The 26592-nt window shown below is 49.1% G+C and overlaps 2 protein-coding genes across 4 annotated transcripts in view; one reads left to right on the top strand and one right to left on the bottom strand.

Moving 5' to 3' along the window:
- Positions 1 to 26592, top strand: part of LOC122388166 — a 47664-nt gene that overhangs the window by 14827 nt on the left and 6245 nt on the right. Inside the window, exon 2 of one of the 3 annotated variants that reach the window (XR_006257744.1) lies at positions 14549 to 15135. The exons of 1 other annotated variant lie outside the window; for it this stretch is intronic. Coding sequence is in view for 1 of the 2 variants with exons in the window: in XM_043379014.1 (XP_043234949.1) it covers positions 22775 to 23527 (753 nt within the window). In the remaining variant the exon portion in view is untranslated. Of the gene's footprint in view, positions 1 to 14548; positions 15136 to 22719; positions 24356 to 26592 lie in introns of those variants that run through there. One more of the 3 variants, XM_043379014.1, reaches the window with a different exon arrangement.
- LOC122388164 lies at positions 16196 to 25445 on the bottom strand. The gene is made up of 3 exons (XM_043379009.1): positions 24586 to 25445; positions 17945 to 18095; positions 16196 to 17010 (listed from the first exon to the last, which is right to left on the bottom strand). Exons 1-3 carry the CDS (start codon positions 25406 to 25408, stop codon positions 16872 to 16874), a joined length of 1113 nt encoding a protein of 370 aa, XP_043234944.1. The 5' UTR covers positions 25409 to 25445; the 3' UTR covers positions 16196 to 16871.

The raw sequence follows: 26592 nt of genomic DNA, 5'->3' as shown, positions 1-26592 counted from the left end.
AAGCCCATTGAAATTCTGGCTGCAACGGTGAATGGCTGAGAAGCGCAACATTCAACTCATAGCGGCGACGCGGCTATGGAAGGTTAGGACCCTGCCCGGGCGCCACTGAACGTGACCGGAGCAAAGGGAGACGGGGGTCGGAGACAGATAAATCACCCCGCCGACAGACGCGGGGCAGACCCTGACTAGGGGTGGTGCGAAGGGGAGTGTAGGAACGGGCGCGCCGCTGGCAGGAGAGCCGAGAGGCGCGAACGGCAGTCGTCGACTGCGACGGACGGCGAGTGGAGCAGAGAGTGGGCGAGAAGTGAGCTAAGGAATCCGTGCGGAGTGCCAACGGCTACGAGGATTATCCGATCACGCACTCCTTAACGCCGACATGGCCGCCGGCGAGTGGAGCGGAGAGCGAGCGAGAAGGGAGCCAGGGAAGCTGTGGGGAGTACCAACGGCTACAAGGATTCTATGGTCAGGCACACTAACGCCGGCACGGCAGGTGAGGCGTATCGAGCACGGCTCGGGGGTACGTACAGCGGAGTGCGGTTCCTTGGCGGCGACACCACGAGGATGGTTGCCCGGCGACTGACGCGGCGCCACCATGAGGATGGTTTCCCCGGCGACTGACGCGCATCTATTCAGAGGCATATTAAGCGCACACGCAATCGTAAAGGAAACTGGGGAGCCTGGTAGGCACGCTTTGAAGGGTCGTGCAACGCGACACCCCAACCTGCGACGCGATACACACAAAACACCTGGTTCCGGCCACCCTACAACTCATGCACACACATCAGGTCCGCCGCCGACCCCTCGGCTACTCTGCAACTGCTATGCGTCCGACGCCCCGGCTACTCCGCACTGCACATACATCAGGCCCGCTGCCGACGCCTCGGCTACTCTGCAACTCACGCACATACATACCCATGCACATGCATCAGGTCCGCCGCCGACGCCTCGGCACGCACATACATCAGGTCCGCCGCCGACGCCTCGGCACGCACATGCATCAGGTCCGCCGCCGACGCCTCGGCACGCACATGCATCAGGTCCGCCGCCGACGCCTCGGCATGCACATGCATCAGGTCCGCCGCCGACGCCTCGGCTACTCTGCAGTAGAGATGTCCTCGGATATAACTTTTCGGTATACCGATACCATACTGATACCAACTCGGTACTTGCTAATTGATTCCTAATGTGTTCGGTATTTTGTTGGTATAATGCACCATAGGTTGGTACTTGGTTTGGTATCGGTATTCCGATTTTCCGTAGTCGACGTCCTACTCTGCACCGCACATACATCAGGTCCGCCGCCGACGCCTCGGCACCCACACGCATCAGGTCCGCCGCCGACGCCTCGGCTACTCTGCTGTAGAGATGTCCTCGGATACAACTTTCGGTATACCGATACCATACTGATACCAACTCGGTACTTGGTATTTGATTCCTAATGTGTTCGGTATTTTGTTGGTATAATGCACCCTAGGTTGGTACTTGGTTTGGTATCGGTATTCCGATTTTCCGTAGTCGACGTCCTACTCTGCACCGCACATACATCAGGTCCGCCGCCGACGCCTCGGCACGCACATGCATCAGGTCCGCCGCCGACGCCTCGGCTACGCTGCAGTAGAGATGTCCTCGGATATAACTTTTCGGTATACCGATACCATACTGATACCGACTCGGTACTTGCTAATTGATTCCTAATGTGTTCGGTATTTTGTTGGTATAATGCACCCTAGGTTGGTACTTGGCTTGGTATCGGTATTCCGATTTTCCGTAGTCGACGTCCTACTCTGCACCGCACATACATCAGGTCCGCCGCCGACGCCTCGGCACGCACATGCATCAGGTCCGCCGCCGACGCCTCGGCTACTCTGCAGTAGAGATGTCCTCGGATACAACTTTCGGTATACCGATACCATACTGATACCAACTCGGTACTTGGTATTTGATTCCTAATGTGTTCGGTATTTTGATGGTATAACGAACCATAGGCTGGTACTTGGTTTGGTATCGGTATTCCGTTTTTCCGTAGTTGACATCAATACACTGCACTGCACATACATCAGGTCCGCCACCGACGCCTCGGCTACTCTGCAACCCACGCACACACATCAGGTTCGCCGACAACGCCCCGGCCACTCCGCAAATCACGCACATACATCAGGTCCGCCGCCGACGCCTCGGCTACTCTGCAACTCATGCACATGCATCAGGTCCGCCGCCGACGCCTCGGCTCCTCTGCTACTCATGCACACACATCAGGCCCGCCGTCGTATAGCCTCAGCCACCCCGTAAACTCTGCACCGGCATGGGTCGAGAATATGGTATGGCAGGCATGGCACGCGCCGCACCAACTTAAAAGATGGTATACTTTTCAGGGTAAAAGCTACGAAATTTAAGGATTTCAGTTTGATAAGAATAAAACACGATAGTATTGTTCCGAGCAACTGGCGCCATACCAACTTTGAAAACAATTCTCCACCCATGTTCGCACGTACATGAGGTCCGCCGCCGACGCCTCGGCTACTCTGCAACTCACACACATGCATCAGGTCCGCCCCCGACGCCTCGGTTACTCTGCAACGGCACATACATCAGGTCCGCCGCCGACGCCTCGGCTACTCTGCAACTCACGCACACGCATCAGGTCCGCCACTGACGCCTCGGCTACGCTACAACCCTTGCACGTAAGTACATCAGGACCGCCGCCGACGCCTCAGCTACTCTGCAACTCATGCACATACATCGGGCCCGCCGCCGACGCCTGGGCTGCACTGTAACCCCTGCACACATCGGGTCCGCCACCGGCGCCTCGGCTAATCTGCAACCCATGCACACGCATCAGGCCCGGCGCCGACGCCTCGGCTACTCTGCAACTTACAGGCGCCAGGTGCGCCGCCGTCACCTCGGCCCTCTGCAACACGGTAGGCACTTAGCTTACTAAAGCGCATTTTAGCGACATCAGAGCCGGAGTCGATCGCCGGCGACCTGGTCACTCGTGGAGGTGTTCACCGCCGTACCGTACAACACGGAACGCAGACCATTTAGTCACGCCGGCGATTCGATCGGAGTCTGGCAGGCGTAGTTCAGACACGCTATTGTCATCGCATATAACATCTTGCCACGAAACCGCTGCTCGGCAACTCGACATTCTTTTTTTTTTTCGCCGGGACTGGAAAACAGCATCTCCTTTTTTTTTGTCTCAGAGACCAGCTTTGGGATAATGCCCCTTGTCAAAACAGACCACGCATTTCGAGAAGCGCTTCCGAACGCAACCTGATGGACATACGCTGCCGCAGAAACACATCTCAGCCAGTCACCTTGGAGGCTCGGTTTAGCACTCAAGGCGTCTCTTTGTAAAAAGGTCTCAAAGTATTTTCTAAGTGGCCGCCTCCGTATTTCTGCAAATCGACATACGCATACATCCGGTCCGGCGCCGACGCCTCGACCACTCTGTCTACCGCCTCCGTATTTCTGCAAATCGACATACGCATACATCCGGTCCGGCGCCGACGCCTCGACCACTCTGTCTACACTACACAGCTGGTCCGCTGCCGACGCCTCGGCTACTCTGTCTACACTACACACCTGGTCCGCTGCCGACGCCTCGGCCACTCGGTCTACACTACACACCGGTCCGCTGCCGACGCCTCGGCCACTTTGCGCTTAACACGCACGCACACACACACACACACACGCACCCCCCCCCCCCACACACACACACACATACACACCCGGTCTGCGTCATGCATCGGCTGCTCTGCAACTCGACAGGCATCTAGCTATCGACAGACTATGAACTTCTTTCGTCCAATGTCTGAAATACTGGGCTCAACGGTGGCAGACGAGACCGAAAGAACAATCCGCACACACTGAGAAAACAGTTTCTCCATTTTCGGTCTCAGAGATCAGTTTCGGGCTAATGTCCCCGATTCAAAACAGATCACACATTTTGAGAATATTTTCTGAGCAACGCCATTGATCGCAGAAACAGAGCTCAGTCGGTACCTATTTTCGGTGTCAAGCTTTTAAAAATTAGTCTCACTATGAAACCAGTTTCCAGTCCGAACCCCAGTTTCGGTATCGCTTGAATCCAGTATTCGGGTACATGAGCCCTTAGGAAGCCTTACTGAAACCGTTTTAAAATTCAGACACATTTGAGGCTGGTTTCAGCGCTCAATTGAGTCTTTATTCAAACTGCTCTCAAAGTGTATTCTGAATGCAGGAATCGAGCAAGCACAGACAAAATGCATGCAAGATCATGCCCGGACACAACTACACCGACTACGCCGCTGCCTGCCGGCTCCCCAATCTCGAGACTCCGAGTAAGCGTCGCGACACTGCAATCTGCGGCAAGCTGGCAGCCGACACTTTCGCGAACCCTGCCCACCCACGGTAACCCGTGCGAGCAGCTGCCAAATGTGAGTCCCCATATGCGCTGGCAATGCAAAGTTGTCATCCCGCAGGCCAGAACGGAGGGGCAGAAAAGTCATCGGCGCCCGTGCTCACAGGCCTCATGAACAGCACGTGATTCTTAGGTAGGGGTAGGTGCATTTAAAGTACGCTAACAATGCACCGTTCCTACTTTCCGTGAGGTGAGGCACTGTGCTTTGCGTGCGGCGCCATCACAGCACCGGAATCTATGCACAACCTTTTCTACCAGTCATTCACGGCCACATGGCCATACAAACCTCATTTATGTATGTGCGGTCGTATAAGCACGTAAACCGGGTCCGCCGCCGACGCCGCGGCTAAGTTGCGCGCAACATAGGTCTACGGGACCGCTGCCGACGACTAGATAATCTGCAGCACGATATCAAAGGCGAAACCAGGCCACTGATCCCAGATTCGCGGCATTCCATTTTAGCCAGCACCGATGACGTCGGTTTAGGCGCCGGGAAGCGTGCCGGGCTAAACATCACAACCCCGAGGCCGCGAACACGGGGGTCCAAGACCGACACGGGGACAAAACCATCGGATCGGACCCCCCCCCCCCCCTCACCGCAGTGTGTCCAGGCATGGCTTCACACACACCGGAATATCAGCGCACGACACGGCAGGGCCGCCGGGAACCACAGTCGCCCCTCCCCCCCCCTCCCCCAAGGCCGCCCGCGCCGACCGCCAGTCAGAAAAGACAGCCATCGGCGGAGCCAGAGCCGGCCGCCGGCCGCTGGCACAGCCCCGGCACCGCCATGACACCGGACCGGCTGATGAGACAGTCAACGCCGGGGCAGCCGCGGGCCCGCCTGCCGGTACTGTCCGCGGGGCCACAGAGGCCCACAGTGGGGCCGCCACGGTCCTCAAACCGGGCGACAGCAGCCTGACGGGCCGCCCCGCCGCAACCTGATACCAGCCGACGCCGCACGACCCGGCTCCCCCGCTGTCCCCCGGCGGCCACGAGAGGCAGACGACTAACGAACACCCCGAACACGGTCACGTTCCATTAGTGGGTCGCGGCGCCCCCACGCCGGTCGACAGTGAGTCACTGGCGGCACTGTGCGGGGAGTATGGGGTCCAGTCACAGCTGACTCAGGACGGGAGCCGACCTTGGGGTGGAGGGAGTCCCTCGCCGCCCCGGTTCACACTAACTGGTTCGACCCAAACTCACCACCAAGAGCCATGCCGCAATAACAGACCGGGCATCGCCAGCGGAACACACTGGGAACCTTTCCGCATGCGGCATGTGCCCGGGTTCGTGGTCAAACCATTAACTGCTCAGCAGAGATCGAGAAGGTGTGGGCAGCGGACGCTTAGCCTAAGACTTTTTCATTCCATTGGGTGTATTTGGCGTTTTTTAGGGGCCGTCCTACCCTACAAACGAGCCGACGCGAGTGGTTTCGGCCGCTGACAGCCAACTGAGGCGAACGCTTGGTGATAGTGGCGCGGGCAACGGGGGCCTAATCAACTCATAGCGGCGACGCGGCTATGGAAGGTTAGGACCCTGCCCGGGCGCCACTGAACGTGACCGGAGCAAAGGGAGACGGGGGTCGGAGACAGATAAATCACCCCGCCGACAGACGCGGGGCAGACCCTGACTAGGGGTGGTGCGAAGGGGAGTGTAGGAACGGGCGCGCCGCTGGCAGGAGAGCCGAGAGGCGCGAACGGCAGTCGTCGACTGCGACGGACGGCGAGTGGAGCAGAGAGTGGGCGAGAAGTTTCCCACCCACCCTCACCTTTTTAATAGATGCGACTTCGAGATTCGTCAAACCTGCATATCCTTAATCCCGACCATTTACCTCGTCGTTATCACTCCGTCGGTGCGTTTTTTAGGGGCCGTCCTACCCTACAAACGAGCCGACGCGAGTGGTTTCGGCCGCTGACAGCCAACTGAGGCGAACGCTTGGTGATAGTGGCGCGGGCAACGGGGGCCTAATGGACAAGATTTTCAAAGGGGCGACGTTTTTACAGGAGTTTGAAATTGCTTTTGCAACGTTCAAAGAAGATTCGCAGGAAAATGCAAAAACTTTGTCGCGCTGAAAGGCTTTTGCGAGGAGGCGGTATTGATCCTCTCTGCAGCTGGGGTTGTGTTGCAGAGAGTTGAACGGACCGGTTGCAGTGAGGAAAGCAAGCGTGCAAAGTGCTTGGGGGAGATGCACGGGTGGGGAGGGGGAGGGGAGGAGAAGGAGGGGAGATTTACGACCCATGAGAAGAGAAAGGAGCCGCGCAGGGGAGGGAGGGAAGGGGAGGAGAAGGAGAGCTTGGTTCTGATTGGTCGGTACTCGGTTGGATACATCGCGACGCATTGGGACAATAAAACTGGCAAAGTTGGTAGCAATAACCGGCTCTGGAAATGGTCTACGATTGGTCGAGACAAGCACTTTGTCTCGAGTGGCATCTGAGCTGTCCCCAGCAGGCGAGGGTAAATTGTCCAAGACGGCTGCCGACCGGAATTAGATGAGGAATAGTGACGGCGTGAGAGCTGCAGCTGTTTTTTGGCGGCACTCGATGCATTTCAATGAAGGTCCTCGTTGGAAAGATTGGATTTTCAAAGGAGCGTGTGCATTATTTGTTTCAGTGATATGTGGCAATTGATGTGTTCGAAACCTATTGTTTGAACAGTATCTTTGCTTGCAATAGGCGTAAAAGCATGCAGTTTTTAACGACCGAAACGTCGCTGCAGGTACAATGCATTTGACATATTTGTTTTGGCCAACTACTTTTTATGTTGCAATATACTCTGGTGATCACTGCATTCGTGATTAAATAGTCCTAAATCGTGTTGTGAATAACCACAGAAGTAATGCAGCAAGTCTCATTCATTCCACTATTCCTTGAACTTCAACTGCGGCGGCGGTAGACAGTTTAGCGAGATGATGAAATGTTTTCTGATCATTGCAATTGATTAGAAACGAAAAACTATCCTGAGACATTAAATGACATACCTGCTGGTTGTTGAACTTCATAGTGACAATACCGAAACCAAAATCTTGGAAGATGGAACAGTGAACACACGAGTACATACATATTGACACGTTGTTGTCTATTCGTCGTTTTTTTTTCGATGGCATATTTACCTGATATCAGTTTCCAAACTTTGCATAGCTTGAACGATTCAAAGAACATAGGCTATATTCATTGCAAAGTAGCTGACTTCTAAATCATACCGCAAAGCAGCAAAAAAAAAAAAAAAAAAACGTCGTGCGTCTGTGATACGACAAACATAAAACAATATGATTTGTTTTTTTTTTCTACTCAATAACAATGTGTATATTGAGTAAAAAAAAACATACAGCACATGGGTGGACGCGTTTCGTCAGAGACTTTTTCAACACCCGAATATCGACAAAACAATACGAACACACAAGAACTCTTGTGTGTTCGTATTGTTTTGTCGATATTCGGGTGTTGAAAAAGTATCTGACGAAACGCGTCCAACCATGTGCTATATGTTTTTTCTACTTAATATATTTCTAATTGTCTATACATCACTCATAAAACAATGTATCCTGTAGTTATTGTGAGCCTGAACATCGATCGTCGCTCAGAACAAAACAAGGTGCGTACCAAAATAAACAAAGCGAGCGTGTGGCTCTGTCTGCGGCATAACGACCAACATTAAAAACGCAATAGTTTTGTTAGCAATATGTACCGGCTTTTATCCTTCAGCGTAGTACTAGTTCCATTTTTCATTTACTCAATCGAAATGAAACTACACATCGACATGAGCTGCATATTTTTTTTAAATCAACACACATTAGATAAATTTATAAACGACTGATCGTTTTCCTTGCAAGATTTGAGTACCTACTACACTATGATTCGGTCAAACAATGAGTGACCTGAGATTCGTTCCGGGATCAGGAGCTGCGATTTTGACTTTTCTATCTATTCGTACGCAATGCATTAGCTTTCGATGCCATTTGCTTATTTCTTCACGGCAAACTAAGAATTTTTCTCATCCCAGCAACTCGACGAGTGTTTTTTTTTGCACGGATTTATCTTATACGGAAACATATCAATATTGTGGTAGGACAGCTTGACGTTTGTGAAAAGCGATAATGTGAACACAATGATATTGCACAAACCGGTTTCGATATTACTTCATCAGTGTGCAAATATATAAATAAAACACCCAAAATGCAAAACGGAGACGAAATAAGTGCAGCAGAGCAAAATCGAAAACGATTTGTGCAATATATGTGTTCACATTATCGCTTTTCACATATCAATATTATTGTAAACCATAACACAATCACCTTTATTCTGGATGCTCACACTATTGAAAGAAGAGCAGAACGTTTCTTCCTTGTCTGGCATTCGTGGCGGCGCCGTTGGCTCGCCGGCGGTCGTCGCTCCCCTCCGGCTGGCACGGGCGCCATCACGGTTCGCCTCCATTTTATCTCGTCGGAACCGACGGGACGCCTCGTCGGAGCCGACGGTAGAGATTTACGGAACGGGGGATCAAAAATCAGTGCCGCCCGCATACCAAATGCTATGTAAATATCGCCGGTAATTCTGCCTCGCTACTCTGGAAAGTTTCAGCGAAGTTGGCGGCGGTCGGACGCCCTCCACGTGCCCCACTAACGAGGCCTCCTTGGATGGCGAAAAGCACGGGATTTGAGAAAATGCAAACGGCAGGAAACGTGCCGCATTTACATACAAACGAATTTCAAAGTCCCATTTGAGAGCTTTAGAGGATTTCTGAGGCGTGCCGGGAAAATGGAGAGCGGAGATGGCGGCGCTGGACGGCCCGTGGTGCCAGACGGGTCGACGGACAGCGGGGCGAACGGGAGGGACGAAATTAAGGAGTTGATAAAACGATGCAGCCGAGGTAAATATGGAGTATACTGCATTGCTGAGAGTCTTGTTTTCAATAATTTTGCATTGGCTTCTTTCATATGATAGTCTTTGGACTAGTAGGTAAAGGGATAGTGCTTTCAAGCATTACTTATTTCAATAAAAATAAAGCTTGTTCACAAGCAAGCTCTAAATGGGCATTGGGCAATAGTTCGACATGCAAGGATAAAATGGCACCACAACGTTTGGTCTTCTTTTCCGAAAAAGTCAATGCAATGATGTTGGAATTTTTGTGCATCGTATCAGGGACCTCCCAATCTTTTGTTGTGGTGGTAATATCTGGGATCAAAGGAACAACGTTCTTAAAAAGCGAAACAAACTGATCAGCCTAGGCCTATGTATGCTCTTCAAATTATACTCGTATTCCTCAAAGCAAGACTCATGTAAATGTTTCTGTGCGATAGAAAAAAAAATGTTTAAGAGTTAGCCTGCACTCTGCCAGGACATTTCCAGTCCAAAATGAATCTCTTATTTCAAGAGCATCATTTTGTGACGCTGTCGAAGTTATGAAAGGCATATTTGTCGGGTTATTTTGATTGCATTGTACCTAATATAACGACCATTGATGGTATACCAAGGCTACGGTTCAAGCAGAGCTTGGTTTTTACGGATATGTCTTTCTAACACCAGATTATTGTAAATCTTTAGGATGCTTTGATCATGCAATATGGTTCTATTGAAAAAAAGATATGAGAACCTAGCATCCACTACATGTTTGATTTATTATTTGTGCACATTTTTACAAGGCTATCAATACAAAACGATCAATGAGCATATCGGTGGACGGTTATGAGATTTATGGCGATATACCATCCGTCCAAGAAACGGTTAAGCATATTGCCAATGCCGCATATAATTGCTCCCTTGAGTGCGTACACAAACAGCTTCATAACGCTGCGTTATCCCCGTAACCCTGTGCCCATTTGGTAGATCCATCGATATTCCTCGTGTCAAGTGTCTCTACCTGCTGTAATAGAACATTAAAGCTCCGTAACTCCAGTAAAGCTCAGATAAATTACAGGTGCGCAGTTCTGAGAAGAAAACCTGCTGTCCCTCCCAATGAATAACTACGAAGCACGACGAAGGTTATTCATTGTCGCGAGACTGCTCTCTGCATAATACCTACCATGGCGAACCGGTTTGTCTTCTCACGCCGTAAAACGGCTTCCGGCCAGCTGACCAGCACCACTTCCGTTCTCTTTTGTCCACTTTCATTCAAAGACGCCACCCACTCTCTGGTTTCCTCAGTTCTTCCAAAGTTCTTCCCAGTTTTGCCGCGGAAAGGCGAAGGAAGGCGTTTTTCATCCCCAGTCACCGCCGCGGGCTGTAGCGGCGGCGCGGCAAAGCCAGCGAAATTTGTTCGTGCGTGAATCTCGCTGACTCGAAGCCCCAGGGACCTCCGGCTAACGAGATGCTCGCCGGCCGCCAGAAATATCCAGAGAAGTGCGTAATTCTGCCAGTTTTAAATTGGTTAATGCATTCGTTGATTAAAGCTCGCCGAGGGAAAGTTAGTCCGCCGAGGGAGCTCCGTGGAGGATCAATACGAACGTGCTTTGTTTAAGAAGAAGTTTGTTTCTTAACCAGCGCGCGTGGCACACCGGGGAAAGTTGGCTTTGTTTTGCATTGGTGTTTGCGGTAGGGAGCCGTTTTGTTAATTATGCTGGTGGAAATTGACGGGAAGACTGTGTTTTGAAGGAAGTAGTAAAATAATATGCATTTTTAGCTACTGTTAAGGTAAAGGTCTAGTTTCTATTAATTAAAAATACAAGATTCAGGGCCATAAAAGGATCTTGTTGTCAACTCTAATGCAATATTCCTTATGCGTCAAATGTTATGTACTAATCATTCTTAACAAATCAGCCACTGCGTACGTAAAAATACGGTGCATGTGATACACTATACTACATGTGTGCAATAAGAATACGATGAAAATGATCTCGCTACAGCAGTTGCATTTATCACATTATTAGACCTTTTGAACAACATTTGAGAAAATATAAATGCAGATAAATCAATAATCATTGTCTTCCGTCGCTTAAAATAAGAAAACGTAACTTTCGTAGAGTAAATTGCAGATAGTTCAGATACATCGATGAAAAGTGCGTGTATTATTTATGAAAAGCAAAGGTGCAAGCGTTATTGTTGAAGGAGCACTTCACTGCGCTAGAACCTGATCAGCATTTGATATATACGATTATGTAAGAGAAGCATCCCTCATATGCGAAAGAAGTGAGAGAAGTATCCTGACAGTTTTTCTTTGGTGCCTGGTAAGTGGTAAGTCATCCTTTGGTAAGCAAATCTGTAACCATTGTTTGTGGTTCTGGTTGTATGGGCCGACAAATCGGCTCAGCGTGTGATGTGTGAGTGCAGCAACTCCGAAACACTCAAATCGCACAAGAGGCGATACATAGCGCGCCGCACAGGCAGCGCTTCTCCCACATATCGCCAATACTGCTGCGGCCCAGCTCGTAAGTAATCGTCTCTGCTGTCTAACACAGCAATACAATTCCCATTATGGAAAGTGTCTTGTCTCAGAATGTTTCAGTACCTACATATATCGACATTAGGTACATTAGCTATGCTTGCAATAATGTCTTATGTCGTGTCTATTTTATATCGTACCTGTTTTACCACTGAGTAATGTGTATGGCGTGTATTGCTGGAACCTTTTCCTATGAATGAAAACTAAGATTTACGATTGATTGATCGAACAATTATGTGAATCGCACATTCCTAGACATCAAAGTTTTACTAATTTCAGCACACAACTGGTGGCTGCCATCTCGCCGTCCCAGCCTCACCCGACGTCGGCTCGGCTGTGTCGCCCGCCGTTCCCCGTCGGGCCCGACGCAGCTGCGTTGGCCGTTGCAGAGCATGACGCCGTGCCGCCGATATTGACGTTTCTGCAGGGCGTCATTTTTGTGCGGCTCGTGCCGTTTTTACCGCGGTGCGCCCGTTTTCCGAGCGCCGCGCCGGCGTCTGGTGGCCTGTGATTGGTCGTCGGGCTCGACAGCCGGCCCGCGAGGCAGACGCGGCGCGGGGAAAAATGGAGCTCGGAGGGTGGTCGGTTGTTAGTATGCAGAAGGCGTCGTCAGGGGACGCGGCGCCGAGGGGAGCGTTTTATGAGGTCTGCGGAATTTCCACAGAGATGAGTCGCAAGTTTTGCGCCGCGCAGCCAGCCGGCCGAGATCGATGGCGTGCCGTTTTTGGCGCACATATTGCCGCCGTGGTGAGAAACTATAGCAGCAGTCGGGTCATCGTTTGTCTTACGAGCAGCCAAATGAACTTGATTCGCCGATTTGGCAGCATGGCGGCTCCTTCACCCACAAAGACGGCTGCCAAACCAACTCGGCGTTATTTCTGACTTTGCTCATTAAGGAAAATTTGAACGTGCATGAGTTGGTCGACCTTTGAGACGTGGGCGCACTGAGGCAAGTTTCGCCGAACCACTGTGATGAGAGAATTTAATTAGATCCCGCCCTGGAGTGGACGAGTTTCGCCGGCAGGACGAAACATCGGGGAAATATGGAGACTCAGCGACGGTGCGGGTAACGATACGATTACGTAATGTGCGTAGTATAAATTCCGAGCAAATTAAACAATGTAACTTCCAAAAAAAAACTTGTCAATAATGGTTTACAATTCTTCTGTCATTGAGATGTGTAATTTTACACAGAGAGGAGCTTGTTCAATGCCCATATTATTATGATACGGTACGGTATAAATCGTCAAATAAGATCCAATGGACAAAAAAAAAATGAACAACTAAACTGGACAATTTTTTATTGTTATGCCAGGCAGCTACTTTTTCAAACGTAATATAAACATTTAATATGTGAGATGGTGGTTTTTGCCATGATGAATAGATATAAATATGTGAAAATGATCAATAACATGGCAGAAATGTAAAACTTTTATTGTAAAATAGGCCAAATATGAGAATGAGCTTTCGCTTTACAGCATCATCAGATTCATTGTTTTATGACATTTAAAAATTCTAGCTACACACAAAGTCTATCACGCGCTCAATGTTAGGTGGGAATATCACAATGCAGATACATACATTCTTGACACGGACAATTTCGACCACACACAACACACACAACATCAGGACCACACTCTTCATCACCCTCTACCCTTACAAGTTACAACCCTCTCCTTTACACACACACCCGCACACACACACACACTTAACACACTCAAAGGTACTCAATTGTAATGCTAAGCACATTCTTTCGGACGCATGAGGGTACCTAGGCTGGAGTCTCGTATTTGTTGCTGGCTAGCCCTGTGATAGCCTTGTCGGCCCAGCACTCTTCTACCTATCAGATATCTAGATGTGAACGATATCTTTCGTGCCTCTCGATTCTTTAACCTATTTGTTTGTCTTTGTACGCTTCTACATATGTGCTATAAGATTTATGTTCGAAATTGTCCGTGTCAAGAATGTATGTATCTGCATTGTGATATTCCCACCTAACATTGAGCGCGTGATAGACTTTGTGTGTAGCTAGAATTTTTAAATGTCATAAAACAATGAATCTGATGATGCTGTAAAGCGAAAGCTCATTCTCATATTTGGCCTATTTTACAATAAAAGTTTTACATTTCTGCCATGTTATTGATCATTTTCACATATTTATATGTAATATAAACATTGAACACACAACAGATATTACCCAGCATTTTCAAGCCATTGAAATTGAAGCTCTGCCAATGAAAGTAACGCACTGATAATGAAGTGGAATGCAGCATCCACGCATTCATTGCTATCAACGTTAGGCTAAAAGCAGTAGATGGGTTCTGTTGAAATGTTTGTGAGCTGTCGCGAATAATACACTGCTTCATAAGAGCTCTTCAAGTTGTTTCAAGCTACGTCCTATTATGGAAAATAAACGACAAACACTCACGAAGTGAATGACAGTGCAGTTCAAGAAAATGAGAAATGAAAGCGGTTTCATTGTTGTTAGTACAATTTTGTGTCACAGCATATGCTCCGCTTGCACTAGAGAGAAACCCATGCGTACATAGTTGATATAGCGATGAACATACAAGCACACAAATAACACGAGGTCCTAGACCATTTCTTCATTCAAACTTCTGTAGAAGCTTAAAACAGATATCCCTTTTTTACCGACCCAGCTTTCAGACAGGCTCAATATGCCGGCACCCCACCTCAGCTCACAAATCCTCAACCCCATGCGAGACTCCACACTCCCGCTACATTGCTTCTCAAGTGAGTGTGTTTATTCCTCAGAACGAGAGCTCCTCTGGCAGGGGCCAGAAGCGGTCTCCTCATCATCGACACCTGCTATCTTCACACGCGCACCTCTCAAAGGAAGCATTGTGTCGGCACCGGCGGCGGCGGGCCGCCCCTCAGCCCTCTCCGGCCCAGTCTGTTCCGCCCCCGGCCCGACAAGGCTGCCAGGACAAAAGGTGGCGCCACTGAGACGAATGCGGCACGTTTTCGGCGAGTGTGATCAATCCGACGCGTCGACATTGTCAGATCTTTCTGTCGCGGACGATGAAAGAGACCGGTCCTGGAGGGACAGTGTGATCAAAGGAATTTGAGGAAGGTGGCCAGAGTGGGTTTTGAACCTGCGGTTTTGAACTGCAAATCATTGTTGGGAGACGCTCTAGGTCTTTGGAATAGTGAGGCTAGTTTCACTTTCAGATAAAGTTTTATTGATAAGAGAGTGTCGTCACGATTGACAAGAGTTGGTTCCTAAAACTGGTGCAACTTTCGATGCTTTAAAACTTCTGAACGAGCTTTGCTTCAACTCGGTGACAATCGACGCTCCTGTCGTGTACCTATTGATCAGTACATATGACGCATTAACCCTCGCCGGACCTATTGGTTTTCTACATACGCGCCGGCCGAGGGGGGGGGGGGGGGGTACGACCCCCTCCTCGCCGTTTCGCCCCTGGTGGAGCTAGCGCGTCGCGGAAAAAACGAGCGTGTGCGCCGTTACGAGACGCAGAGAATGGTACCCGATTTTAAGGTCCTAGGTCAACCGTTGACCTCTGAGGTCAGGTCAAGTGCCCCAAGGTACGGTTCAGTTTTTGGTGAATAACTTCGCAAAAAACGGCCGCAGAGCCGCGATTTTGGCAGCATCGTGTTCGTCTCGCTCAGGCGCGTCGAATGATATACTTTTTGTCCGGGTCGGGTCAACTTGGGGTGTTGACCTCAGGTCAAGGTCAGGTCAGCACCCCCAGGTCACGAAGTTGGTCGAAAGAGGTCATGTCGCATATCATTCGATTCGGCAGGTCTTCCTGAGTCCATTGATGGCTTTCCCGACTCGCTAGCTCAATTTGATCAAGAGGTATTGACGAAAAACTAATATGACCTTGATGACGTCATAAATGACGTCACGCAAGGTCAACATTGCAAAAGTGACGCATCTAACCTTGCAAGGAGTGCATCAAATCACGATGCTGTGTGCTTGAGATAGTTGGAGATCGTTCCCGGCGCCAGAATAGCAGTTTTCATTTTTCCCCATTGACTTATAATGGTGAGGTCACGAAAATGACCTGACCTCATATGACCTTTAGGAAAAATCCGAGATATACAAAGTGTGAGACTCATATTGGATACTAGATCCTGCAAGTTTCATTTCCCTGTGACATCTCCTCTGGCAGTGAGGGCGTTGCAAAGTTGCGACATCTGAAGACCGTGCAGAGGTCCACTTATGACGTCAAAGGTCAGTGACCTGACCTGACCCAAAAATGCAGTTGGTGTCAAAAGATCCGGCTTGAATCAACGGTCAGGTATGCCAAGTTGCAGCTCTCTATCGTCAGCGTGTTCGGAGCTATCGCGAAAAAACCCTAGGGGGGGGGGCACCCGCCCCCCCTCGGCCGGCGAGGGTTAAACAAACTACGGTAAGTAAACTTTATATTTGGCCATATTATGCAAAACGTCAACAATTATAGGGTTTGACAATTGTAACAGTGCAGAACTGAACATTCATTTTGTGCATTAAGATAATGCATTGGATGCATCATAACTTACTACATTTACTAAATGCCTCCAATTCTCTACATCTGCACACTATCACTTGTATTTACAATGCTCAGTACAAGTCAACAATAAATCTAAGCTAAAGAAAAAAACAATAAACCTAAATTCAGACCAGCAACAGCGCCATAAATCCCTGTCCATGAGGGACAGCTGCTGATACCTTGTTACATTTTGCACTTCCGGTGATGACTATTCACGTTTCAGACTCTCAACAAGGCAAACAAAGAAGCCTCAAAGCAGCAGTAATTTCCCATGCAACAAAAATAGGTGTTGTTATCTACAAAATTGTGGTATGAGAACAACCACAATAACGCACCCTCTGCAGGCGTCTTCGCTCTTCGATGCTCGCAACGCTCTATAAAAAAACAATGCTTTATCAAATACTCTCCCTGCACCATATCATATGCAAGGGTAGGTATGTTCCATGACATTCACAGTTTAGTTTTCATCTCGAGTTCCAAGACCAGACCTTACCACTAACGAAACAGCTCATTCCAGGTCACCCACACTCGGAAGTCTGAATTCAGACTATCCTCTCAGCTCCATGTCTACGAGTACACTCTCAGGTCGCGATACAGGCCCTGCTCGGGTCAGGGCAGGTGCCATTTAGGCCGTGCACCAGACTCCAGCAATACTCCGAGTAGGGACCGGTTGAGCCCGGTGTCTGCCGTAGTCGAGCGGCGTACCACGCCAGAGCCACGCTGCAAACGAGGAGAGAGAGAGAGAGAGAGAGAGAGAGAGAGAGAGAGAGAGAGAGAGAGAGAGAGAGAGAGAGAGAGAGAGAGAGAGGGAGAGAGAGAGAGGGAGAGAGAGAGAGGGAGAGAGAGAGAGAGAGAGAGAGAGAGAGAGAGAGAGAGAGAGAGAGAGAGAGAGAGAGAGAGAGAGAGAGAGAGAGAGAGAGAGAGAGAGAGAGAGAGAGAGAGATATTTGTCGATCAATACATAGTAGCATATCATCCTGTTACCGTCCTTTAGGTCGATTTACCCCTAAGCTTACTTGCATTTATGTAGCCAATAATGTATTTAGTTGGTTTTACGTGATCCGTCCAGGTAAAGTATGGCGTCGGTAACTTATTTGATCAAGGGTTACGATTTCATCTGCAGGTGAATGCTGAAGAAGCATATATCACACAGAGAGCATTTCGCTGATAATAAAATAGTAATGAACCATACGAAAGTCATACGTGGATGCTAGCTGTTAGACATAAGAACGTGCAAATACTTTATTTCCCAATAAGTCCAGCATTTAATTAGCAAATAAATAAGGCATAGTGAACGCTCATGACAATAATCCACTCGAACTGGTGTTGTTTGCCTTTATAGAAACCAATGTGGTCTGCCGTTTGCATACCTTTCCACGCTGTTAAATACATACAGCCATCCATGCCTGACATGGATAAGCACGTTTACAGACTAACGGTATTGTAATACACACCTACCGTTATTTTTATACGATGACCACGAATTACTGGTCATTTTTCAACGCCCCATACCCTTAGCTCCCGAGAGACGCCATCAAACGTGCGAATTCGAGCGTCCATATCCATGCTAAATAGTAGGTATGGAAGCGAGCCCAGGCACGACGCCCATGCTAAGTAGCAGGTATCGGCGTTCATTCAGGAGCCGGATTCCTCACCTGGCCAGTTTGATGGGTGTTCTCGTCTGAGCAGAGGCGTAACCAGCTGACCTGGTGACCTGACACAGCTGGTGAGCCACGCATTGGTCGGGGGCGGTCAGAGCGATCAGCATCTGTCGTGCGGCTGAATTCAGCGCTGTGTAATCGACACCTGTGAGAAGACATAAGCAAATGACGTGTTAAAAACATGATGGAGCGGCGAGAGCACCTGGTGACACGCAAGAAGCGGAAGCAGGTGTTTTCTAAGGGATGGATGCGCTAGGTAAATATGTATATCTTTAAAGGTTGATGCAGATGATGGAATTACAATTAACCAAAAGTTACTTTGCTTGTGATGACACTGCTACATGAGCAAATGTTTTATTTATTTGTAAAAAAAGATTAGGATTTCAAAGTGCTCTTAAACTGCTGTATTGGCCATTCAATACCGTTAAATGCCATTCAATAAAAAATTTAAAGAAGGCTAATTTGAATTGTCATTTGAAATCTCATAGTGTGATACAGAGTCATATTGGGTGCCAATTTTATTCGCTTTGCTGGTTCTAAGTAGCAGTTTACAGGCGAACCTGGCGAGACAAACATTCAGGAAACCGGTAATACCATTACCGTAAACCGGGGTGAGTTGATATGGGGTGGTGAGTTGATATAAATTGCTAGAAAAATGTTAAAATGTGTGCTGCTCATCCATTTGTAAACCAATTTTCAGTTTTATTTTTCTGTGAAGTGAAGCAACCTATAAGCGATGCATATAGCTGAGAAAGGCATGCATGTGGTGCAGTGACTTCTCAACACATTACTTTTTTCAAAGTCCTTTTTTTCTTCTGATTTTGAAACTAAGGAAAAGTCCCCACCCTACAGCAAAGACGGTGGATATTCATGAAACAACATGCACTGGGAAAGAAACTACCATCAATTTACTGTTGATCCCAGGTAATTTTGGGTTTCACCTATAACAACGCTTTTTTATAATTTTAAGAAAAGTGACAGGTGGTGAGTTGATATGCCATCAAGTGGTGAGTTGATATGCATGATAAAAGCTGATACCAGGCTGGTAGGCATGCAAATTAGCGTGAAATATGGGTCTGCAGGTAAGACAAAGTCAATTAGACCAACTCTTCTCATTTTCTTTCCCCACATCATTCCATTAGGTAACCCCCAAAAGCTTTACTTTTTTCTGAATGCTTGAGACGAGGCCTGTTAGTATCACTGATGATAGTTGTCGGACATTCGTCCCCGTCTTGAGTTGAGATGTTAGTTTCACAACGTTTCCGCCAGTAACTTCTCCGGCCATAGTCATATCTGCCTCGTTAGTGGAGTGGTTACAACCGTGGACCATCACCGGGGAAACCCGAGTTCGATTCCCGCTGACTACAGGAGCTTTCGAACTGTTTGACGCGTACGGCGCAACGCCACCAACATCCAGGTCCTCCTGAGGGTCAAAGAACACCTGACGAGTGACGACGGCCGGAGAGTAGCTGGCCGAAACGTTGTGAAACTAACATCTCAACTCAAGACGGGGACGAAGGTCCGACAACTAACATCAGTAACCCCAAAGTTTTTTTTTTCTGTGGACATACCTGTCATGCAAAAGGCACAGCACAACTCCCCGTCAAGTCTCAAGATGGCTTCCTACAAGCTACAAAGGAACACTATAGAACACCTATATACATACAGATTAAAAAACTGTTATAATTATTCTTAATTTCGAAAATGACAGAACTGTCGTTTCTGTATGGCTAACAGCGCGGGAATTCTGATCTCGTGAAACTGATTAGTTTTCCTGCTTGGCAGTTGCCAACCGAGAATGAGTGACAAAATGAAATGGAACAAACAATATAAAGAAATTGACTGGTGTTTTAGCCCTCGCCCGTATTCGTGTTTTGCCAGCGTTTAACGTATAGGGGGGGGGGGGGTCCGTTGGAATCCCATCGTCGTTTGGCCCCTGGTGGAGCTAGAGCTTCGCGGAAAAAAATGAGCGTGTTGCCCACGACGCGAGGAAGCCGATGATAACCAACTTTAAGGTCCTAGGTCATTGGTTAACCTTCCAGGCCAGGTCAATTACCCAGAAGTCGGGAAAATGGGGGGTTATTTGAAGTTCGTAAAGCGAGTTTATTATTTTTTGGCTATTGCTGATCACGAATGTCATGTTAGTTTTGATCACAGATGTCTTCGTACATTTAGGCCAGGTCAGGTCAGGTCAACCAGTAGGTGTCCTGCCGGCTATCCATAGGGAGTGTCAAGTGTCAACTACCACTGACGGTGTCGTAACATGTTACGAAGGCACTAAAACTACTTCATAAATGATCAAATGCATGTTAAATTCGAAATCGGCCCGAAACTACCCTAGAAACATGTAAAACACCAAAAAGTGAACCGAGGTCAACAAAGGTCAATGACCTGACCTGACCTTCACGTGACCTTGACAGTTGACACCCACAATACTGCGTGGGACCAACATCATTTACATGTTTGGACGTTACAATCACAAAAAGACTGGAAATGCGCGGATAATGTGAGCCGACCACGGCAAATCGCGATTCCGGCCAAGCATGGTCTCGAGAATCAGGTCACAAGTCAAAAACCATTTGAGTCAGGGTCATGAAATCTTTAGAACATGTGTAAAATTGATAAACTCGAGAGGTACTGCAAGTTTCGTCGTGATCGGCCGGTTTTTGCGCGAGTTATGTGCGAAAAGCCGAGGTGGTCCGTTCGCCCGCCTATAAGTGCGAGGGTTAATTTTGGCTTTTGATGCCGAATTCTGTTTTATGTCGCTTATTTCACCTTATAGAATTCAGTCCGAATTAGATTCGCTTCACTTCACTTCATTAATATTTTGTTGACTACCAGTCAACAAAAGCTCAGAAGTATATGTATTCTTTCATTTCAATTCATTATCTCTGTCAGAGGCATATCAACCTTGACCCGCAACTGACAATGTGTTTTAATTACAAGAAAATACACTTGTAATTCCAAAATATATTGCCAGTTTTGATACCGTTGGCTTGAGGGCACGTGACTAGCCAAGTTCAGAATGTTCTAAGTAAAAGTAAGTAGCATAAAGCGAAAAAATGATGCTGCTAAAATCAAGCCATTTTGATAGCGCTGTGTTGGACATGATTGCGTTTTCATGAATGTGAGGTCTGCTGCCAAACTACTACCATTTTTCTGATGGTTTCTTTTAGGATGTGTTCTCACATCCTTTTTGTTAAACACTGGCATTTTATCAACTCACCTCAGAGCTTCTTTAGCCGAGAAAATTTGAAAAATCCGAAACCATATCAACTCACCACCCCCCGGGGTGAGTTGATATGAACTTTGGCGTTTTAAAAAAGGGACTTAATATATACATTTTTTATTCATTTTTGCTGATTGCCTCCCCAAGGCATGTGCCATGGAACTGGCACAAAAAGAATTCCGTAAACGAATGTGACTTTTAAAGAAATCTAGAAAAAACCTCAAAATCCATATCAACTCACCCCGGTTTACGGTACTCGCCGCCCGCGGCGGCCCCTGCATAAACTGGGCTAGACTGTACCGCAGCACTCGCCTGCCCCGCGGCGCAGTCTACCTTCCAGGCTAATAGCGCGGGCGCACTCGTGCGTTGCAGTCTCCCGTCGGGAATGTCTTCATGTTCGGGGAATGGGCGTGTGCCGAGAGCATTGTGCACGCTGTGGTCATCAGTGCACGAGCTGGCGATGAATATCGGTGCACAGTGGTCAGAGGGTCGGCGGTGGGCGCGCCTGTGCACCGGGCTCACCCCAGAGGTCGACAGTTCCGGGCCAGTGATCACGGCGTCTCGTGCTGCGCGTGCGGCGAGCATCCGTAATGAGCACTGACCGGTGACCTGCAGTAGCCTGGATACAACCTCAGAAACCACCGAGACTCAGCCGCTGATACAGAGAAAGATGTATTATAGTGAGCTGACGGGAAAATGGGGCTTTCCGGGTGGTATGTATCGGTTGGCTCGTTAGCACTGCTATTGAGGAACCGCAGGGCCAGTCGTCACGGGGCTCGAGCGGAGTAATAACAGGACACGTGCACTGCAATGCACGCGAGGCGGAAATGATAAATGGAAGGCGGTTTTTACGGTTAGTGGGCGATGATCTAGAGATGTGTCTTCAATCACTAATTGTTTTAGCACATCTATTTGCGAATAACCGCGAGGTTGAACGGACAGAAAAGCTCACCATATCAAATATAGTGCGCAGTCAGAAACTGGCCAAATATACTCGTAAGCCACGGCTTTTACCCGTTTGTCGACCCATGGGATTTCATATAGCAATGGCCTGATCGACGTCTTCCAGTGATCAGTCCGTCAATAGTAAGTAATCATCGATTCCCATCAAAATTAATAGCTCAATTAGCCGCCTCAACTTTCATTTACGGGTGCACGCAAAAGTCGCATGTACACACTTCGTTACTTTGGATAAACAAGCATAAATAGATGCCCACCGAGTCTAGCTGTTTATTCCATAGTCAACTCCAGGCAGGGTAAGATATGGCAGTGCTAGGTTACAGAGGAAAGCAATTTATCTACTTAGCCGTATGCGCAAGATGAGTTGTATGGAGTGACACTCGCGTAGTCAGTTGCATAGAAGCTATCGCCTCATTTTTAGCGTGTAATAATATGCAAATATGTGAGAACACAATTTTGAAGTTTTGTGATTTGAGGTTAATTTGTACTTTGAAGTTTTCCGCTGAAAGCAAATTCCTTTGAATGCCACTGAATATTATAACATTACCGCTCCTAGAAGTCAAATCTCTTTTCCTTTCAGGAAGCAGCCATTAGTAGAAGAGCCAAGAAGATAACGTAATCTTTACTAAACAAAGATGTTATTGAAGAAGCCAGTTCAGCTGAATCGCACGCGGTTGTTGCCAATGCTTCTGTTTGAGCTTCTGCTTCTGAACGTCTCCTATGGAACCACATACAATCTCACAGCCATCGACCATGCTGTAAACACCACAGCCCTAACTGAGTCACCGGGTGGGAGTGTGACCCAGTGCGCAGTCCGCTGCCGTCGCCACCGGGCCTGCGTCTCCATCGAGACATCCTCCACCTCCTGCCGTCTGCTAGCTGCCGTCCCCTTCGCCGACCAGCTGACCCTCTCCCCGGGGGTACGGGTGTTCACTGACGTAGCCGCTCCTACACCGGACCACCGCGTACCCCACCAGTGTCCCTCCAACTGGCAGAGAGTCGGCAACGCCTGCTACTTGATCATCCCTTCCGACACCGAGTCTGGCTTCTGGGAGGAGGACAGCAACCTCTGCAAGAGCAAGTTCCACGCCGCCACCCTCCTGACCATCGAGTCTGAGGAGCAACTGACGTACATCAAAGGAGCGGTAAGCGGCCGTGCCTGGACTGACATCAGATACATCAACGGCACCTTCCAGCCGGCCGGAGGGTCGCCGCACACCTTCTGGAAGGAGCTCTGGTGCGACGGAGAGCCTCAGCAGAATGATGATGGTTTCGTGTTCTTCCTTCAGGGCCAGGGAGATTGTCTTCATGCGGAGACATATGCTGTCTCAACTTCTTTCCGCATGCCTCGTACGAATGTCGTTTGTGCCATCTATGCAGGAAACTAGTGGTGGTTTGAGGGACGAATCAATCACAAAATGAGTGTGTAAATCCGTCTCCTTTTTCACGCCATTTCGTCTTCATATGAGTGGTGCGTGAAAAACTACTCACATGTGCAGAATTTCGATAATGCAGGCTACGGTGTGACATTTTGTTAGGATTGTATGTTTTCTTTGCGTGTGAAACAGTGTGAAAGAATGACGTTTATGACTTCACAATACTCATCAATTATGCTCGGTTACGTCTAACATGTAAATGCTACCGTCTGTAATACGAGTATATGTCTTTACAATAAACGTGCTACAAGATCAGAATGAGATTTAACCCTTGCTAACAAATGATGCACAGCAATTGTTTGAACATTCAATAAACGGCTAATCATATTGGACGAAGCTGGTTTGGAAGATGAAAAGAACTAGAACGCTAAATGAGTTGAAAATGAAACTGAACGTTCCGATACAGATATGTCGATAGTGCCGCTTTCGTGGGTTCACTTCATTGATTACCACGATCTTAATCAGTTCACACAACCGGTAGCTGGTCAGAATCCATGACCAAACCGATGAACCGTTTACGATAAGGCATCTTGAATAGGTACACGTGAGTGCAATTAGCCACTATTACGTGTACATAACACTTTCGCTCGATTCGTATTGCATGGCTCATTCACTCCCAACAGACCATGAAGCTAAGGTCAGGCGTGAAATTAGAAGCCGTGCCAAAATCATGATAGGAGCATGTTCGAGATCATCTGAAGCGTGCCATTATCTTTTCGTGCTTGAAGAGAATAAATACAGACTCGAAAGAAGTGTAACAGGTCATGAACGTGAATAGCGATTACTAGCTACCTAGTGGCACAGCGATGAAACAAATACATATATGAATAAGCCTATGACTGTTTTTCTTCTACCATTGTCAGCCAGTGCATAAAACGCCGCTATCGCTGTATAAAATCCACCTCTTATGTGAATCAAAGCTTTCGCGAGTCAAGTTCTCAAGTTTCTCACATTTATCTTTCCCTGAGTACCGTACACGTTCCTCTCACCTGCTCTCAAAGCTCTCTCACCTGTATCTGATGATCTTGCCCCGGCCATGGCCATTGCCGCCTGCGCCAGAGCGTAGGCCACGATAGCAGCCAGTGCAGAGAAGCCGGCCGCCGGTCCAATCAGACCCTCCAGGCAGTCTCCTCCAATCCCTCGTCCGGTGACACCTCGCTGCGTCCACTGACTGCTCCTTCGGGTCTCCAAGACATCCAGGCCCCCGCAGGCCTTCTCTAGAAGCGATTCGAGCACGACATGCTCGGGAAGTCTGTTCTGGATGACGCTCATCATGGGCATCCATACGGAACTACGAGCGGGGGCGGCAGCAGCCTGCTGTTGGAGGTAGTAGTAGAGAGCAAACGCAGCCAGCGCTCCCAGACCCAGAATCATGCTGAGGGTGTCCAGGTCGCTGCAATCGTCCCCGTACCCGTAGCTGTCGGAGCGTTCTATCGGAGCTGCCGCGGGGTCCGTGTGCTGGGCGGCTGGCTGGAGGTCGTGGGCGGGCTGGAGTGGGTCTCGGCGGCCCTCGCGGAGTGCTGAAGCGGTACGTAGCTCACGCAGGTAGGCATCGTAAGCACGCTGTAGTCGCTGGCTGGAATAGTCGAGTCTGGAGGCTGGAGACCGCGGCGGAGGCACAGTGTAGGTCTGGGTGGACGGGCTGCGGCTGCCGTAGATGTTGCCGTAGTCGAGGCTGCTCGTGTCGTAGCTGGAGCGGCTCGGGTAGTAGCCCGTGTTGGAGTTGGAGTTGTAGTTGGAGCTGCCGCCGTAATCCGAGCGATGATAGAGCTGTCCGGCGCTGGCGGTGATCACCGCTGCCAATATCACTCCCCCGATGATAGTTCCTGCCATGGTGATCGGTCCCCACTCGACACTCAATACCGTGTTCTGTCTGCCTCGAGCTGAGCTCAACTGCGCTAGCTCCGCCGCAGCTGCCACCTGCCGGCCGTACGGCCAACAACACACCGGGTAACATGTATACCAACATGACCTATATCGGTACCGCTAGATCCCTGCACGGCCCGGCGAGATGTGGGCCAGGAAGTGTTTGAACATAGCGGCAGTGGCCGGCGGCTTGTCGTTCACACTTCACGGTTGGCCGGTCAGCCGTGTGCAGCGTGCAGTGACCGCAGGGGTCGCGAGCCTGTCCGCGCAGGGGCCCGCTATAGGGGCGGTCAGCAGCCGTGGGACGGTAGACACCCGTCCACTACCGCAGCTCCCACGCGCTCACTGGGCGTCACTCGGGTGTGGAATATGACGGCGGTAAATGATAACTCAGGTGCGCAATACGGCGTTGTTTGACTCGTCTTGCATAGATAGATGGGCATCAGTGCGTAATGACAGTCCATTACGATACGTTTGGCCTTTGGTTTGCATAAATACCGGATATTTCGGTAAGCTATACGACAGGTGTACGCTGTAAAGCCATTCGCGGTTAGCAGACCATCTATCACGCTTGACAAGCGCGAACACACGTGCCACCTAAACACCGTTGGTCGCTGACAGGCTGGTCAGACGGTCCAAGCGGTAACCAATAACGTCTGAAGGTTTCCCGCTGTGGTCACGACAGATTGACCACAGCCTTTCCAGCTGTGACCGGTGAAGCCTTCGTCTGGCAGAGTAACGGACCCAAAGAGACTGTCGGCCTGTGTGCTACCTCCTCTATTGCAATCAAGGTCCCGTGACGCGCCACACAGTCGAATGCTAGCCAGAGACACAACAGAAGTAGCAGGGGACAGGGGTGGGTTGCTTGTCGTTGGCTTGATCGGGGTTTTCAGACACAGGACTTGAGTGGACGTGCATAAAACAGGAGACGAACTGTTTAACTCGACCTGATGCTGTTTGACACTTCGATCGGGATCTTGAATCCCATATTTTTATTATTAACCCTCGCATGTGTGCGGCGTTTTCCAGCTTCTAATGTGTAGGGGGGGGGGGTCGGTTGGACCCCCCCCTTGCCGTTTGGCCCCTGATCGAGCTAGAGCTTCGCGGAAAAAACGAGCGTGTTGCCCGTGACGAGAGGAAGCCGATGATAC

This window comes from Amphibalanus amphitrite, unplaced genomic scaffold (assembly GCF_019059575.1).
Source record: "Amphibalanus amphitrite isolate SeventyFive unplaced genomic scaffold, NRLGWU_Aamphi_draft 000311F_arrow, whole genome shotgun sequence".
In the NCBI taxonomy this organism is placed as follows: Eukaryota; Metazoa; Arthropoda; class Thecostraca; order Balanomorpha; family Balanidae; genus Amphibalanus; species Amphibalanus amphitrite.
The sequence above is the reverse complement of the archived record's forward strand: the minus strand, read 5'-3'. Positions and strand labels throughout refer to the sequence as shown.

Coding starts and splice junctions, on each gene's coding strand:
- LOC122388164 (XM_043379009.1), bottom strand. CDS start 25,408: ATGGCAGGAACTATCATCGGGGGAGTGATATTGGCAGCGGTGATCACC. Junction 18,096..24,585: donor GGCAAGATCATCAGATACAG/GTGAGAGAGCTT, acceptor GTCTTCTCACAG/GTGTCGATTACACAGCGCTG. Junction 17,011..17,944: donor ACACCCATCAAACTGGCCAG/GTGAGGAATCCG, acceptor CCTCGTTTGCAG/CGTGGCTCTGGCGTGGTACG.